The sequence below is a fragment of the Oryzias melastigma genome, linkage group LG23 (genome assembly GCF_002922805.2).
Source record: "Oryzias melastigma strain HK-1 linkage group LG23, ASM292280v2, whole genome shotgun sequence".
Taxonomy (NCBI): Eukaryota; Metazoa; Chordata; class Actinopteri; order Beloniformes; family Adrianichthyidae; genus Oryzias; species Oryzias melastigma.
The window spans coordinates 4,779,195-4,797,547 of record NC_050534.1 but is presented as its reverse complement, the minus strand read 5'-3'; the positions used below and the strand labels follow the sequence as shown (position 1 = coordinate 4,797,547).

Genomic DNA, 18,353 nt, shown 5'->3' with positions numbered 1-18,353 from the left:
TGTTTACAAAATATTTTACACAGCCAAAAGATGATTTACTTCTTATCCCAAAAGCAAGAACGTTGACAATATACTTTCTAAATTTCAAATTCTAAGCAATTTAGAAAAACATTAACAAATATAGTTATAATTATCACTGTTTTAACTTTTTGGAGCAAACTCCAAAACTCTGGTTTTGTCTTGAATTTACCTCAATATTTTCAATTGGACAACCTGCTTGCTGGGTTGTGATGATTTTAATTAACATATCCAGGCTTATGTTGCAATAACTTTTCCATGATGTATTCATGAAAGATCTAAAATCATGCAAAAACATAACATTTTGTCTGGAAAAAAAAGGATTTTGTTATGTTGTGGAAACCCCCAAAATGTGCAAAAATAACAGTTTTCATAACATAGAAAGGTTAAGATGTAATTGAATTAAAAATAGGCTAATTATTAAAACAGTAGCATTTTTAAACAGACTAATTTACAAGTTTATAAATGAAAATACAAACAAATGTAGGTAAAATTCATAGATTCATTTGGGCCTCATTTAAAGACAGTTTTTGCTGATAGAGGTACACCACAGATCTCCTAACTCAATGACGTTACTTTTCTTGTTCTGTTATGGTGGCTGTACTCAGCCTGCCTGTTGCAACTCCTATGGTTTCCAAAAAATGAGAAGGGCACTGCTGTCCTTTTAAAAATTTTCCGGGATTTTTTTCTACCCCCCCATACACTTTCCTTATTTGTGAAAAATAACAAAGGAGAAGTTTAATCCAGCAGCAGTACAGGTGTTCTGCTCAGCTGGAATCTGCTCACACCAAGTGGGGGAGTGTCACTTTGAGATGGTCGGCTTCCGCAACGTCGGTGGGCGGGACTTTTGCTGTGAATAGTGGAATTTCCGCAATTTTTAAACAACGCTGGAGCCCCATCCCAAAATGAAACAATGAATCGTTTCGTCCTTGTTGGGCTGCTAATAGCAGAAAGCTCGGCTCGGCATCGCCCACCACCACAGCGGGTCGTCATCATCTGCTGCACTTTGCAGCCGTGTGATTGACATTTCTCTTCCGCCTTATTTTATTGAAATAAAATATTGCTTTTGCCCATAAACAACTCCAAATAAATGCCACATTCCTGATTTAATTTAATAAAATGTCAGGCTAAAATTTCGAGGACGTTTAAGTTTATTTAAGACGGAGTTTTATATTATGCTTTATATTACGTGCGCACAGCTGCACGGCAGGAGGGAGTCTGCGCTTGTTTGAAGCCGTTCTGCTTTGGATTTAGGAAGATAAAGGCATTGTTTTTTATTACTGAAGTACCGCAATAAGTACCGAAAGGGAACCGAAACCGAAACAAAAGAACCGCGGTAGAACCGGAACCGCATCAGATCCCATCGGTGCCCAACCCTAAAGATGGGTATGCTCTATTGGATATTCTCATGAGTTTCAAATGCTGCTCTCCTGCGGTTTTACTGGGCATTGGCAAGAATCACAGATGCTGCCCTCTTGTGGCTTTACTGGGTATTGCCATGAGTTACAGATGCTGCCCTCTTGTGGCTTTACTGAGTATTGCCATGAATCACAGATGTTGCCCTCTTGTGGCTTTACTGGGCAGTGTCATAAATAAAAGATGCTGCCCTCTTGTGGCTATACTAGGTATTGTAATAAAGAATATATGCTGCCCTCTTGTGGCTGTACTGGGTATTGCCATGAGTTACAGNTATTGGTAAAAATTACAGATGCTGCCCTCTTGTGGCTTTACTGGGTATTGCCATAAATAATAGATGCTGCCCTCTTGTGGCTTTACTGGGAATTGCTATGAGTTACAAATGCTGCCCTCTTGTGGCTTTACTTGGTATTGCCAAGAGTTACAGATGCTGCCCTCTTGTGGCTTTACCGGGTATTGCCATGAGTTACAGATGCTGTCCTCTTGTTGCAACTACAGTACGACATAAGTGACAATACGGTTCTATGGAACCCAACAAATATTTTTGAATACTGAACAATTTATTAACCTTGACATCATTTTGTACAGTTTACTCTTGCATGTAAAGGGAAAACACAACATTTAAAAACCATATTTTTAATTAGGCTACTTTTCTCATTTTTTCAAGTGGCCTATTTCAAATATTAAACAAAACAATAATAATTTACCTACGCATTGAAATTTTTTTTAATTTTGAGTTGATTTTCCTCTGTCAATTTTTTATTTAATTTTTTTTGTCTTCACCATTTTTTTATAGCATGCCCATTTCTAACATTTTATCCATGAGGTTTATACATGAACAAAGGGTAAAAAATAAAAATAAAAACTTTTTTATCCCAGTTATTTTATGCAATCTGCAGTTTTACCATTGACTGTAAAAATAATAATTATTCTTATATACAGTCTATGGGTTTTACACATTCTTTCACACATGAAAATGCTAAAGATGGGTATGCTCTATTGGATATTCTCATGAGTTACAAATGCTGCCCTCTTGTGGCTTTACTGGGAATTGCTATGAGTTACAGATGCTGCCCTCTTGTGGCTTTACTGGGTATTGCCATGAGTTACAAATGCTGCCCTCTCGTGGATTTACTGGGTAGTGCCATAAATAATAGATGCTGCCCTCTTGTGGCTATACTAGGTATTGCCATAAATAATAGATGCTGCCCTCTTGTGGCTTTACTGGGTATTGCCATGAGTTACAGATGCTGCCCTCTTGTGGCTTTACCGGGTATTGCCATGAGTTACAGATGCTGTCCTCTTGTTGCAACTACAGTACAACATAAGTGACAATACGGTTCTATGGAACCCAACAAATATTGTTGAATACTGAACATTTTATTAACCGTGACATCATTTTGTACAGTTTACTCTTGCATGTAAATGGAAAACACAACATATAAAAAACATATATTTTAATTAGGCTACTTTCCTCATTTTTTCAAGTGGCCTATTTCAAATACATTAAAAAAACAATAATAATTTACCTACGCATTGCAATTTTTTTATTTTGAGTTGATTTTCCTCTGCCAATTTTTTATTTAAATTTTTTTCGTCTCCACCATTTTTTTATAGCATGCCCATTTCTAACATTTTACCATGAGCTTTATACATGAACAAGGGGTTTAAAAAAAAAACAAAAACTTTTTTATCCGAGTTATTTTATGCAATCTGCGGTTTTACCATTGACTGTAAAAATAATAATTATTCTTATATACAGTCTATGGGTTTTACACATTCTTTCACACATGAAAATGCTAAAAATGGGTATGCTCTATTGGATATTCTCATAAGTTACAAATACGGCTCTCCTGCGGTTTTACTGGGTATTGCCATAAATAATAGATGCTGCCCTCTTTTGGATTTACTGGGTATTGCCATGAGTTACAAATGCTGCCCTCTTGTGGCTTTACTGGGTAGTGCCATAAATAATAGATGCTGCCCTCTTGTGGCTTTACTGGGTATTGCCATAAATAATAGATGCTGCCCTCTTGTGGCTTTACTAAGAATTGCCATAAATAATAGATGCTGCCCTCTTGTGGCTTTACCGGGTATTGCCATGAGTTACAGATGCTGTCCTCTTGTACAGTTTACTCATGCATGTAAATGGAAAACACAACATTTAAAAACCATATTTTTTAATTAGGCTACTTTTTTCATTTTTTCAAGTGGCCTATTTCAAATATTAAACAAAACAATAATAATTTACCTACGCATTGCAATTTCTTTTATTTTGAGTTGATTTTCCTCTGCCAATTTTTTATTTATTTATCCCAGTTATTTTATGCAATCTGTGGTTTTACCATTGGCTTTAAAAATAATAATTATTCTTATATACAGTCTATGGGTTTTACACATTCTTTCACACATGAAATTGCTAAAGATGGGTATGCTCTATTGGATATTCTCATGAGTTACAATTGTTGCTCTCCTGCGGTTCTACTGGGTATTGGCAAGAATCACAGATGCTGCCCTCTTGTGGCTTTACTGGGTATTGCCATGAGTTACAGATGCTGCCCTCTTGTGGCTTTACTGGGTATTGCCATTAATTACAGATGCTGCCCTCTTGTGGCTTCACTGGGTATTGCCATAAATAATAGATGCTGCCCTCTTGTGGCTATACTGGGTATTGCAATAAATAATAGATGCTGCCCTCTTGTGGCTTTACTGGGTATTGCCATGAGTTACAAATGCTGCCCTCTTGTGGCTATACTAGGAATTGCCATAAATAATAGACGCTGCCCTCTTTGCAGAGATGAAGATGCTGAGGTTCTCTTTGGGAGTGACCAGGANCGAACATTGGTTATAACCCAAGTTGGGTTATTTTTAACCACTGAGTTTTTAGTGTGTACAGTCTATGGGTTTTACACATTCTTTCACACATGAAAATGCTAAAGATGGGTATGCTCTATTGGATATTGTTTATGAGTTACAAATGCTGCTCTCCTGCGGTTTTACTGGGTATTGCCATGAACCACAGATGCTGCCCTCTTGTGGCTTTACTGGGTATTGCCATAAATAATAGATGCTGCCCTCTTGTGGCTTTACTGGGTATTGCCATAAATAATAGATGCTGCCCTCTTGTGGCTGTACTGGGTATTGCCATGAGTTAATAATAAACATGTTCACCGCCAAGAAAGAAACCATGGAATTAATGACAAATATTTATTTAGAATAAAACCCAAAAAGGGGTACCCATAAAATACAGAAGACAAATGCTTTCTCAAAAAAGCAGCAGTAACAAGTAGTAGTTAGCAATTTTTCTGCAAGTAGAAGAAAAAGCATCTGTAACAAATGAACAAAAAAAATCAGAGTTCATAATAGTTTATGAATTTTTTTCATAAACTATTATGAGCTCAGATTTTTTTTTAAAATACTTCCACATTCTTTAAGACAGTCTTTAAAAACGTAACTTTGTTAGATTCTGGTCCCTCCATGTCATAAACCACTTTCTGGAGGAACTCCCATAAAGAGGCACACTGCATGGGGTAGTTGATATCAAACACATAAAATGTCTTGAAGCCGACACCAACTGCCCCAGTGCATCTTCAGGGTATACCTGACCAGCCATCACAGCAAAAGCTTGTAAAGAATTTTGCGTCACTTGTCCAAGGGCCAGAACAGATGGATAGGGCCTGGACTCCACCCCCTGGAGGTATTCCCCAATGTTTGTTCCAACCTATGATGGACACAAAGAATGAGATTCATTTTTTTTTAAAAGCTTCAATACATTTGTGCACACACCCACACACACATCAAAGCATCAGGTCATTGAAACCTAATAATAAAAATAGAACATTAATGAAAAACAGTGGTTAACGTCTTTCAACTCGAGATATTCCTATTTATAAAAAATACTTATAAACAAAGTACATTATAGTCCATCCAGGAATTCGCAATGTTGCGATCGCAACCATTATTGCAAATTCAAGCAAACTTTGCGATTTGTTGCACATCCTTCAACTTCACAATTTTACAGCAACTTTACTGCAACATTGACCAATCTCCAACGTAGTTTTTTGTGTGACTTCTTTCTGAGAGCCATGTATTTTTTTTTTTTAACTTTCTTCCGCCCTCTGTTTTTAAATAACTTTGGGACTGGAAAAACTGACTATCTGGCAACATTGACAGGCTGAGGAAAAGCTGGCTGATTGATCGTTGAATGTACTGAATGTATTCATGCATTTTTCTTTTTTTAAATCATGACCAAAAAAAAGTTCCTCATTTCATTTTGTTGTTTCCCTCCTTAGACTAATGCAGGATATCAAGTTGTCAAAATTGATCACTGAGATACTGACATATAGCTGCTCCTCCAATCCGATCATCATGAGATGCTCCTCCAGATCATTCTTCACAACAAAGGTCATATTTGACAAATAAATTTGCTAGCAAATTTTATTTAAATGAAAATTAATTCCAAAATTGTTTAACTCTTTCAAAATTGCAGTGTCACCTCTGTGTGATACTCATCTGCGTCCTGCTTCAGATCCCTGAGTAGTTTTTAATCCTCTATGCCAGGTAGCTTGTGCAACTCTCACCATCAGTAACGGTCCTGTAAGACAAAGCAAACATCACATTTGTAGTTTCACATTTACAACGTGAAAAAACTTTGCCAGCAGAGTATCTGTTTCTTATTTTAGTTAAATAATTTGAAAACATTATTTTCTAAATGTTTAAGATACCAAACATCTTTTTTTTTTTGAGTGACTTACATGACCGGTCCTGGAGAAATGAACGCTCCCTGAAAGGTCACTCAGATTGAAAAGAAGACCACAAATCCCCCGGCATGGATTTCTTTCAGCTGCCTGGGTGGTGATGACCTGCAATATTAATTAAATAAATAAATAAATAAATGTATATGGACATTTCTGAGTTGCATCCACTGGTTTATATGCTTTGGTAAAGATGAGAATTGCAAGTAAACAATGCACCGAGTCTACCAAAGTATAATGATAAAATACACATTCTTCTCCCTCATGTCAGCTCGCGGTCAGATTTCGTTGTGATAACAGAAGCTCAAAATCGACGGACGTTTCATTGAAAGTACCGGTTTGAACGCGGTTTGCAATCAGTTTAACAAGGCGCATTTCCGAAGGAGGACGACGGCGGGCTAACTCGGCTACAGTGCTCCCCCGCTAACATGGAAGTCAAAGGCCACCACAAATGATATTAAACTAAACAGGCACTCACGTTAGTTCACTGACTCAATATCCAAACATTAGCGCCAGAAACCGAAGAACAAACGTTTCTCCCATCACTCAATGCTTCTTCCGACAATCACAGCAAGACAAGAACCGGAACTAATCCAACCAATAAAAACGCAGATCACAGGAATCGCAACATCGCATCCCACTATTTCCTGATGACAGGCACAACTTCGTAAAACTTTCACTTAAACTTAAGTTAGTAAAAATAATTTAATTAATCACCCCACTGATGTCTGTCATAGCAGAAAGAGCAAGAATACCAAGTAAAACTATGGATAAACTACGAGTTTGTTTGAAATATTTAAGTAAAAAAAAAAAATACTCTGATGATGTGCTGTCTGCACATTCAGTTATAGTTGATTTTAACAGCCATTTTACAAATATGGGAATTATATTACTGAAACCACAACTAATTCCGAGTATTTCTATTATATTCATTAAATGAAAACTATACATTCATAATAATTATAAGGCAAATTTAATAATANCTGCTGCTGGAGGGGGCGGAGAAAGGCGCCTGAGATGAGGGTGAACGACTAGACTGTACGAGAACAAGGAGTTGGGGGTTGTCCTTACCATTCGGCTGAAAGTTAATATGCCACTCCTCCTTGTATGATTTGTGCTGTTGTGTCTTTTATATTATTTTTTAACATATTTTAGAGTAAAACAGTTAATAAAATAGCTGCGGGATTCATACACTGTCCCAAATAAATAAATAAATAAATAAAATTAACGTTAAGTTTTAGAGGCAACAATAACAAATATAACCACAGATTATTTGAAATCTTGTTTATTTTTTCATCAGTGATTCACTACCTTCCAGAAAAAGTAATAAAATACACCGATGTCCTTCATTTAGCGCCAGTTATTTCACATCGAACTACAAGAACTGTGTAGACACAGTTTCCCACAATGCATTGTTTTGTAGTCAACACGGCGGCATGCAGCCAGCGCAGTACCTATTTTCTGGCTGCGCTGGCTTAGGAAGTCGCCTTGAAACCTTCGTGACGGCGCACATTTTACGTCAGTGCAAGAAACTAACCAACATGCACCGCAATCTAGGTGATCTGCGCAGCGCCAGGGGATCTCAAACACGCATATTCATACAGAAATACCCGTCCCAGCATTCAATTCTTGGACACGGAGGCTTGCGAATTAAAAAAAGAGTATCTGCTAATTGTTTTTTCTCATGAAAATTACAGGAGATGTAGAATAAATTAACAGTAATCGACTAGTGGAGAAATTAGACGACCACTAACTCTTTTTTTTTTTAAAGCTAACGAGTGGTTTTGTGAACTGCAATTTTCGGCCGAAAAATGTCCTAGCTTGTACTGCACGGATTTAAAAAAAATCCAAAAGCAGGTTAAAGAAAAAATCCTGGACTATAATACAAGTAGATGTGCTCGCATGTATACTATCCATCAATTTAGTTACGCTCGTTCTAAATAGGAGAGTACCCTGCAGCCTCGCGCGCAGGCTGAACAGCAGCTCTGGCAGAAAGTTCTGGCGCCGAAGCTGCACTTACGCGCGGTCGCAAAACACACACAGCATGTCCACTTCACTGTCTGTCATTTTCCACGAATATACCAATTTGCACATTGAACAACGAATACCGCTGCATAACATACTCAGCGGTCCTTGGCCACTTCTTACCGTACTGTCAGGTCTTCAGGGCTGCAGCTCTGATGCTTCCGAGGAGGTCAGGGCAAGTTTACGCGGATCACGTGATCTAGGGACCGAAATTGAAACTTTTTTTTTTTTTTTGAAGGAGCACAGACAGGCTTTTTCCCAGACATATTTACAAAAAAAAGGCACATTGACAAAAGGGCACTTTAGGCATCAAGGGGCAAAGGGGCAGGTGCCCGAGCACCCAGCGCCCCCCCCTCTGCACGTGCCTGTTCTGTAGTGTGTAGTTCAATAAAATCAAGAAAACCGTTTTTAGACTATTTCAAGTCAGCCATTCATTCCATCCCCGTGAAAACAACAGTTAAATATCTGGGTATGCACATTACAAAGAACATGGAGCCGTAAACCAACTTGAACATTTGGACAAACTTGTAAAACCCAATTTAGTCTTTGGTCATAAAGAGAATTTATCAGTCATCGGTCGAACGTTACCTACAAAGTATTGAAGCTTTTTCAAAGAGATAAAACCCAACAAAATCACTGTTATGAATGATCACATTGCATTTATTGGGCAATCTCTGAAACATTTTTATTTTTTGTCTTTTAAAAACTCGAGATTAAAAAAAATAAATGTGTTTTTCTTCAAATTTCTCCTATAAAGTTGAAGGGATTCTCTTATTTAAAAGACACTAGGCTTGACCTCAATCATCAGAGCTTCAGGATTTAAGACGATCTATGACTTTCTTCTCATTTCCAGGTCATTTTGTCAGATTTTAAAGCCTTTTTTGGATAAGTATTGAAAACTCCTTTGTAAAAGGATTATGGAATAATTTTGATGCACCACAAAAGAAGTGAAAGGCAACACATTTTACCCAATTTTATTTCCATCTTCATTTTCCTCTTGGAGGACCTGAAAGTTTCTACAGTGAAAGTAAAATAATCTTTAATATGATACAATTCTTGTTTCTTTCATTTAACAGAAACACAACTGAATATAATACTAACAAATGTAGAATAATGGAATAGATTTTAATAAGAATCTGGAACATAAAAACTATTTCCAGATAAAAACGGTGAAGAAAGTCGGCATAAAACAGCACAGCTGAGGTTGATCATTGATTTGTAGAACACAAACGCTCCAGTAAGCCTCGTCTCCAGGTTGGTCTGTTTAAATATGGAATAGCAGGAGTCTCTAAAACAAATGCAGTAACATCTGCTACAAATCTTTTAAAAATTAGGTAAGATTAAAGATTTAACAAAGAAGATGGGAAAACTTGTGTTTTATTTTGAAATTGAATTAGAATTTTTTTTGTATTGCATAACATGTTATTTCCTTATTGATGTAAATTATTATAACAATTACACTTTAACAGAAGTACTCACAGAAGATGACGTGGAAATTAAGTTCATGAAAACAAATACTGCAACAGATTTTAATTGTCTCATATATTCATATTTTTATTTATTTTTCCCTGAATCTGAACCCAACAGCAACATTTTTGTGTTTAGATATATATATTACATTTAACACTAGATTGTGTGAAAGAGAGAAAAAGGTTCATCTACATATCAGAACTGAGAGTGAGGCTTCAGGGGTCAGACAGCACAGGTATACGTGTCACAGCAGAGGAAGACTCGGATTTAGGTGCAAATTCTGCATCTTTGGAGGTCTAGTTGATGCAGTCCATGATGTGGATCTGCAGGGAGTCCAGGTCTGGCAGGATCTCGTTGCACTTGGGGCAGGCGTGTTCAGGAATGTTCCTTTGCTGCTGCCATTCAGTACCTGGGAACCACAGACGTGTGAAAGTCACTTTTAGAAACAAAGTCACGTGTGAGAAGGATTTATATGTTTTTACAGCTGCTTGATTGGAGTAAAAACTGGATTTGGTTCTCACTTCTTCCAACTAGAGATGCTCCGGCTCCGTGAGGGTTTCCTCCGGGAATGACGTGTCTTTGCTGCAGCTCACTCAGGGAACGCCTGATGAAGACACAGGTTTGTTTTCAGGGTTTTAGTTTTCAAACCACTTTTTTCCTCATCTATAAGAGTAAAAACCAGGAATGTAAAACATCCGCATCGAAAAATCAATTTAGTGAGAGTAACAGTAGAACTGGCTATAAACCACAGAAAAACAAGATTATGTGGATAAAAAGTATAAAAAAACATCAATCAGGAAGTAAATAAAGCGTTTCCAGTAAACGTATTGAGTTTCTCTTCCTGTTGAGTTTAAAGTATTGGCAAGAGTCTGACGATACAACATGTATCCCAAGATTTTACCAGAGACAATATATCAGTTTTATTTAACCCTTTAACACCTGAGGAGTCGCTGGTAAAATCCTTAACATACTGCAACTTTTCAATCGTCAACATATTTCACAGACGTGTTTAGTTTGTACCCCTGTGCTCTCCTCCATCTTCCTTGAGTTGAATCTTTTATGTATTGAGATGTGAATGGAAGCTTGTGAGATGGAAAGATAAACTAACACACTGACTGAAGTGTTTTTGTGAATGAACTCATGTAAAAATCTTAAACCAGTCTGTTTGGAGTGCCGGTGTCTGTCCGGCTGCAGTCACATACCGGCCCAGAGAGTCCACCTCCTCCTGCAGCTGCGTGTTCATCTTCTTCACGTACTCCAGCTGAGCTGCCAGCCGTTCCTTCTCCTCGTGGAGCTTCTCTCTAGCCGCTCGCTCGGCGTAGAAATCCGAGGAGTAGACCTCTGCCTGAAGAGACATGACGCCGTCACATCCTCCTCATGAGGTATATTCACAGAAGTCCAGTTTGAAGGAGCTTCCTGTTGCCTCCAGATGGGCTTCAGCAGAGGTTTCTTAAGCTCACCTGAGCCTGGAAGACAGAGATGGTCTCCAGATCCCTCTCCTTCAGCAGCATCTCCTGGGTCATGCTGTCAATCTTGCTCTGCTTAGCAGCCAGCGCTTCCTCCGCCGTGGTCAGCTGGCGCTGCAGTTGATCCAGCAGCTCCTTCTCCACCAGCCTGGACTGCAGAGTCCAACAGGAGAGCTGACATGTTACGCTCCACATGTGGAGGAGACCTTTAGGATGGTGTCAGACACACCTCTCTCTTCTTCTTCTCCTCCTTCAGCTCGTTGTAGTCTTCAAACAGTTTGGTGTAAGCGTCTTTCAACTGGGCCAGGTTGGTTCTGTGCAGAGAGTGAATGTGTGGGAACGGACTCGGATCCAGATACTTCTGGATTTCTGTTGAGACTCCCACCTCTCGTCCTCGGCTTTCTTCTGCTCCACCAGGTTCTGCGTCTGCATGCTGCCCAGCTGCAGCTTCAGCCGGTCGTTCTCTGACTGCACGGCCTGTTTCTCCACCAGCTGAGCCTTCAGCGTGGCCGTGTCCTGCTCCAGCTCCCGACACCTCCACGGGGAAACACACACACAGAGCGTTTCCACGACAACAGACCTGACCGCTTGCTTACGTCTTCTTCCAGCTCACAGGTTACGACACAGGGATGAATGTTTGTCTAACCTGTCCTGCAGGTTCCTCTTCATGCCTTCTGCATCGTCCAGCTTGCTCTGAGCTTGCTGCAGGTCTTTGAAGAGCGTCCTCATCTGAGACTTCAGATTCTCCACCTCTGACGCAGCCTGAAACAACATCACACACAAACATTCACAGCCGCTGAAGAAGCTTCTGCATCGGGGGGGGGTCAAACTCAATCGCACAGGAGGACCAAAATCCAAAACACACCTGAGGTCACGGGCCGGACAGGAAAAACCTTTACTGAACACACTAAAATAAAATGTTTAAACTTTAAAAATGTAAGTTTTTAACATAATTAAAAACTACATATATAACATTATCTCCGATAAAGACAATGTGAATGAGGAATTTGGCTGCTGAAGATCCTAGTGCTGATAGCTAAAAACGCTGAAGTTGATAGCCAGCTAAAATATTAGCTAAATGCCAGATTAGCCTAACAAAATGAAACAAAAATAGATTGGCCAAAACAGCTAGCATGTAAATATTAGCCTAACTCCAAAACAGCCTTAAAAGCTTAAAAAGAAAAGCCTAAGTTAGTCAAAAACAGCTAGCATGTAGCTGAAATATTAGCTAAACTCCAAAACAGCTAAAACAAATCTTAGTAAATGCCAAAATAGTCCAAAAATCTAGCAGAATGCAAATTTTTAAAACTGTAACTTTTCAATATGATTCTGAATAACAAAAAGGCAGGAATATTATTCCAGAATAAATCAACTTAAACCTTAAATAACTTTCAACATTTTACTCTCCATTAAATATATTTTGTCAAAATTATACAGCTTAAAAATGAGCACAAGATGACATCGGGCCGTTAATAATGAAATAAAATGATCTGGAGGGCCGGATCCGGCCCCCGGGCCTTGACTTTGACACGTGTTCTACAGGAACACACATTTGATCGACACTGGGTGTATTTTTCCACTTCAGTGGCACTTCAACATTCTTGTAATCTTTAGCCAAATTGTTCCCAGTGGTCTTTTGAGCAGCAGTTCATCAGAAATTTGCCTCCGAGTTGTGGGCGGGACTGGTAATGCAAACAACCCCTCCTTCCCCTTGCTGAGAGATCTCTGTTTACATTCTTTCCCACTACCTTAAAGCCCCTCACACCTGCAACCTAATGTCATCGGTGCAACAAAAATTTTGATCAATAGCAGAGCTATCCAGTTCTGATCCAGATTCCAGATCAGACGAGGAAAGGCGTTCATGGATCTGTTTGTAAGTGGATGATCAGAATGGAGTGGAGCAGGAAGCTGTTAGCCCCATCCAGCGTATTATCAGCGTAGTAAAGAAATACTCAGACGTGAATTTTTTAGCTTAAAGCTTTTTATACATGTCCTCCATGATCAGAAAAATACTAAAAGAACATGTTAAAAACACAATTTTCATTAAAAGTGGGTCCTGAACAGGACACAATATTTTCATTTATTTTCAGAAAAAGACAACATTCAAGAAGCTTGTGATCTCCAGTTATTTTTAAAGAGAAAGTCTTAAAAATGCTTTTAAATGTAATCACAACAAAGAGTTGCAGTCATGTTGTTAGAACATTTGTGATGATGGTTTTTCAACATCTTTAAATCTTTGAGAGGGGCTGTAAGCTGGTGGAAGAGGGTGTAAACAGAGAGCTCTCAGGGACGGGAAGGGGAGGGGTTGCTCCACGCCAACAGTCCCGCCCAAAACTCTGAGGGGATTTTGTACTGAACTCCTGCTGCTCTGCAGAAACTATGTCATGTAAAATGACAAAGAATTTTGGATTTAAAAAAAAAAAAAGCATGATCATGATTAAAAGAGTGAACTGATTAAAAGAGTGAACTGATTAAAAGAGTGAACACGATTCAGACGATGAACAGACTGGTTTGGTTCTAAACTGTTCGTACCTTCTCCTCTTTGGCGGAGTCGTCCTTGGTCTCGGCCTGGGAGGTCTGTGTCGACTCCGACACACCACGCTTCCTTTCCTGCAGCTCGTTGACTCTGTCCATGAATGAAAGCTATCAGAGGAAAACGCCTGGAAGCGTTGGCGGTCTGTTTGTGGGCGGAGCCGTCCCGCTCCTACCTGGTACTGGAGGCCTGCAACTCCACCTGCAGACGCTCGCAGCGCTGCGTCTCGTCCCTCAGCGACTGCAGCAGCTGGCTGACAGTCGCCTCCTCGTTGTCCAGTCGGGACGCCGTCATGCTCAGCTCCGGACACCTGCCGTGCTCGGCGCCGCTCGCCTCGTTCACACCTCCGTCCTGAGGAGACAAAGGTTTGTGTCGGGCGCCTGGACAGACGGGAACGGCTGGATGTGCTTCAGGCGAGTGTCCTCACTGTGACTTTGATGATCTCGATGAAGGACTCGTCTCGGGAGTCCTGCTCAGCCTTCAGCTGCAGCTCCGAGTTCAGAGCCACCAGGTCGTTCTTCTCCGCCTGCAGGCGGGCGACCTGCACGCGCAGAGCCTCCATCTCTGCAGTCTGAGGTCAGACACAAACTCACATCTGACAGGGGTACACGTGGGTATGTGCGACACAACAGGCATTCTTGAACGCACTTTTAGCATGTGGTGTTCACAAAGGTCTGCTGATGCTAGCATGGAGCTCCAGCTGGAAAAGGTTTGGTGTGAAATGTCTGGTGACGCTTGTACGGAGAGAAATCAGAATTACCTCCATTTATGCATGCATAATTCTTGATATGTAACTCACAAAATATGTTTTGTGCATAAGTACAAAAATGACTAAATTAAAAAATACATAAAATACAATTTACGCATGCGCTAATTCAAATTACAACTTGTAACTAATTACACATGCAAATCTTTAAAAATGACGCACAAATCACCTCTTAGACACACAAAGCCACAGTTACACATGACTCTGTGGCGAGTGTTTTCACGTCTCAGATTCATCCGTGAGTGATGCGTTTAAATACTGCTAGAATACTGGGCCATCAGAGTTTTCTTATCAGCTGTTTTGAACTTAGATTGTAAATAATGTTCAGTAAAACTTGACATTTTCTCACTTTCTTAAACAGATATGTCTGATAATAAATATAAAAAAGTCTAAATAAGCGTTTTAAGAGCATTTATCACTTAAAAAAATACAAGTTTTGAAGGGTCCGGTGCCGCCTGCTATCCCCGTGATCAGCACTTGGGACAAAGCACTGTGTTGCGCTGTCAGGGGCGGGGCTACAGAGAAAAGGCGGTTAAGTCTGGGAAATATTTGTATTTTTAAAGTGAAAAATGTTCTTTAAACTCTTATCTAGACTTTTTATATTCATTATCGGGCATATCTGTTTAAGAAAGTGGGAAAATGTCAAGTTTCAGCAGATAATTCACAATCCAAGTTCAAAACAGCTGATAGGAAAACTCTGATGACCCAGCATTCTAGTAGCATTTAAACGCATCACTCATGGATGAATCTGAGACGTGAAAACAGTCTCACCACAGATTTGTGTGTAACTGAGGTGTTGTGTGTGCGTATGAGGTGATTCGTCTGTAATTTTTAAAGATTTGCATGTGTAATTAGTTTCAAGCTCTTGTAATTTTAATTTGTTCATGTGTAAATTGTATTTTTTTTATTTTTGTACTTATGCACAAAAAGTATTTTATGAGTTACAAATCAAGAATACATAGGCATATATCAGGGTGATACTTATTTCTCTCCAGAATTTGTCCTTCTCAGCTCTGTTCTGATAAATGAAAGACTTTGTGCCATAGAATTCCAGCCGGACACAAACCAGAATTATTCATTTCTCCTTCACGGTGGATTTTCAAATGATTGTCACTTCTCTGAATGATCAAAGTTCAATAACTTCCAGCTCGTGTTCGGAGAACATGGACTTAAAGAATAAATGTAGCAAGAACGTTGCAGGTGGAAGCCTGAAAGGAGTGTTTGCACAGACGTTTTGTTGGAATTGTTTGTGTGAGCGCTCGTTTCCGAGGCTGCTGTGAGCGTAGCGTCACCTCCTCACCTGGCATTCACCTGGAGCTCCTCCCGCCTTCCCAGCTTCTGCTAGCGTCCTGCTGAGCTCCTGGTTTTGGTTGAGCAGCAACTCCATGCTCCTCTGAGCCTCCTTCAGCTGGTTCTCCAGGAAGTTGCGCTCCTGCTTCTGCTTCTCCCGCCAAGCGGTGAGGCCTTCAAAGCGCTCCTTCATCGTCAGGTTGGTCTGACGCAGGGCTTCTGCGAGGGACAGTTAGAAAAAACAAATGAATGAGCTCCCAGAAGCCTCTCCTCCTGCTGAGGCGTGTTCAGGACGCTCTGACCTTTCAGGTCTCTATTCTCCTGAATCAGGATGTTCATCTGCTGCAGAGTTTCCTCCAGCGTTCCGGACTGACCAGAGGAGCGTGAGAGGTCTCCATTCATCATGGAGCTTCCAGATGCCATGATGCTGCTCCTCCTTTAGCACGGAGGAGATGGCGTGATCTGTGTGCAGAAAGAGAGCCAAAAATTCTATTTTAATAGTCGACTAATCGTGGCAGTCCTAGTTGGTACTCATCTGATTCACTGTAAAACATTTACATATTAATCAAGTCATTATTGTGGATAAGTTAAGATTTGTTTTACACCTCATCGCTTTATTCACCTTCTGTAGCCCCGCCCATTCTTCCTGCTCAGATTTTTTCTTTAATGTGTCTTCACATTAGTTTGAATATGTTTAAAGCAAATCCCATGATGCATTTCTTTGATCAAATCAGCTTCTGTAAACCAGCAATGAAGCAATAGGAGTCATTGAAATGTATCATGAAGTATTTTTCTCCTTGTTTACCTGTCTCTGTAAATGGATCCCATCAACAGGTGAGAAAACGTCGACAGAAGCAGCAGAAACATCACATGGAGCTTTAAGGGATTATTCTCTGGAAATGTCAAAGCGATCTCCACTTCTCTGAGCTGCAGATCCAGCAGCTCTAAACGTGTCAGCTCACTGATCAAAGGTTAAAGCTTCTGACCAACACCATCCCTGTCACAGCTGCACTGAATATACACTTTTAATTGTACAATAATTAAAAATTAATTAAATTCTATTACAAAATACAATAATTAATATTCATTGCTCTCACATTTTAATTACCAGTCCTCGTTGTTCTATTTCAAAATAAGAGCAAACATTTGAGATGATGAGTCCCAAAAAGGGGGCGTGGTCTTTCTAAACAGAGGCCACTTCCGGTGACTTGAACAGGTGAATCCTTCATTCTGAGTTCACTGGGCGTGTCCCAAGAACTGTCAGACCGGCCCCGCCCCCTTTGGAATGGCTTTTAAAAAAATGACTAATCATGATGTCCACCCCTCAGCGGGTCACGTGACCACACAGTTTGATAATCTCTGCGTCCAATCAGAGCTCGAGATTTTGCTCTTTTCTCTGACACCACAATTCACATTTTTTAACTGATTATTACAAAGGTAAAGCTTAAGAATGATGTTTAGGTCTTAAAAGAAGCGTCTTTGTGAGGAAACTCGCTTCTAAAGGGTGACTCTGCTGCGCATGCTAACATTAACAACCATAACACACTGCGTCATTGACAACAGAGCTTCAGTTAAACATTTAGTCTGACAAATTCTGTTTGACGTCAAATGTAAGTTCAGCGGAGCTCCAATACACCACGTCAATGACTGCGCAGCTTCTCACCTTAAGTTTCGCTTCCAGTTATCCTAACTTTTACTTTCCGCCGGGGGCAGAATGTCACTCCAGTTTAAGACTAGAAAAGTTACCAAGAACTCAAATTGACGCGGAACCAAACCGGAAACCGGTTCGAGGAGTTGGACTCACCTGCTGCCGCTCCCGAACTGACCGCTGGTTCCGTTCAGGCTCAGAAGTCGAGCTAAAGCCCCGGGGAAGAAGGGCAGAACAGAACGAGTCTGCCTCCTGAACCTGAGTTTATCCAGAGGACGTGGAAAACTACAAGGACGACCACAGAGGGCGTTTCCGGTTTACCATTTCAAAATAAAACAAAGGAAAAAAAGCAAAACAGAATCCTACATGTTTTTTGTGGTAAAATATATGCACACTTCGTTTCCACCCAATGTATTTGATGAGTAAAATTACGAATTATTCAACAAATAATAATATCTAAATGCTGGATATTGTATTGCTGGATTTAATTTCTGGTCTCATTTTAGTTTCTTAGTTGTTGGAGTTTAAAATAAAAGAAGGTGGTTCCACATACAGAAACAAAAAAAATTTGTAATCAGTAAAAACAACATTTATTTCTCTATATCGATATAGATCACACTTTTTTAAGTTTAAAGCTTTAATTTTTTGTTTTTACTACACTGGTCGATTCTAGCTAGCTTTTTATTCTTCAACTCTATTTATTCATATACAAACCAAGTTGCGGTGAACAAACATTTGAAAGGAGTTTACAAAAGAACAAAAATGACAGAGTGAACACAAAAATAAGAACAGAGGAAACTAAATAGGAAAGGGCTCAATTTAAAATAACATTTTTATTTTATTTTGATGAATTAATGAGATTTTCCTGTCTTTGTTTGAAATGCATTTAAGACACTTATTATAATAAGCAAAATTGCAGAGGGGAAGTGTTTTTTCCCAGTTTAAAGCTTTTGAATGTTAGCAGTAT

At 39.6% G+C, this 18,353-nt stretch overlaps 1 protein-coding gene and 1 long non-coding RNA gene across 3 annotated transcripts; both read right to left on the bottom strand.

The window, feature by feature from the left end:
* Nucleotides 1-4,844: 4,844 nt before the first annotated feature.
* LOC112138295 lies at nt 4,845-7,158 on the bottom strand. Its single transcript, XR_002917741.2, has 4 exons — nt 6,667-7,158; nt 6,189-6,296; nt 5,930-6,028; nt 4,845-5,155 (listed from the first exon to the last, which is right to left on the bottom strand). It is a non-coding gene; the product is annotated as an uncharacterized LOC112138295 (long non-coding RNA).
* A 2,013-nt stretch (nt 7,159-9,171) lies between these two features.
* On the bottom strand, nt 9,172-17,702 carry optn (optineurin). Of its 2 annotated transcripts, none has more exons than XM_024260862.2 (13): nt 17,543-17,702; nt 16,041-16,200; nt 15,749-15,957; nt 14,110-14,253; nt 13,858-14,033; nt 13,682-13,775; nt 11,796-11,911; nt 11,535-11,684; nt 11,379-11,463; nt 11,144-11,302; nt 10,886-11,028; nt 10,205-10,287; nt 9,172-10,092 (listed from the first exon to the last, which is right to left on the bottom strand). In XM_024260862.2, exons 2-13 carry the CDS (start codon nt 16,159-16,161, stop codon nt 9,980-9,982), a joined length of 1,593 nt encoding a protein of 530 aa, XP_024116630.1. In that variant the 5' UTR covers nt 16,162-16,200; nt 17,543-17,702; the 3' UTR covers nt 9,172-9,979. The 2 variants fall into 2 exon arrangements, with proteins under 2 accessions (XP_024116630.1, XP_024116631.1); XM_024260863.2 differs by lacking the exon at nt 17,543-17,702 and adding an exon at nt 17,402-17,534.
* Between the last annotated feature and the right edge of the window lie 651 nt (nt 17,703-18,353).

Excerpts from the sequence above, each read along its gene's own strand:
- optn (XM_024260862.2), bottom strand. The coding sequence starts at position 16,161 with ATGGCATCTGGAAGCTCCATGATGAATGGAGACCTCTCACGCTCCTCT. Across the intron at positions 14,034-14,109 it reads TCGAGATCATCAAAGTCACA|GACGGAGGTGTGAACGAGGC; the intron begins GTGAGGACACTC and ends TTGTCTCCTCAG. Across the intron at positions 10,093-10,204 it reads AGCATCTCTAGTTGGAAGAA|GTACTGAATGGCAGCAGCAA; the intron begins GTGAGAACCAAA and ends TGTGGTTCCCAG.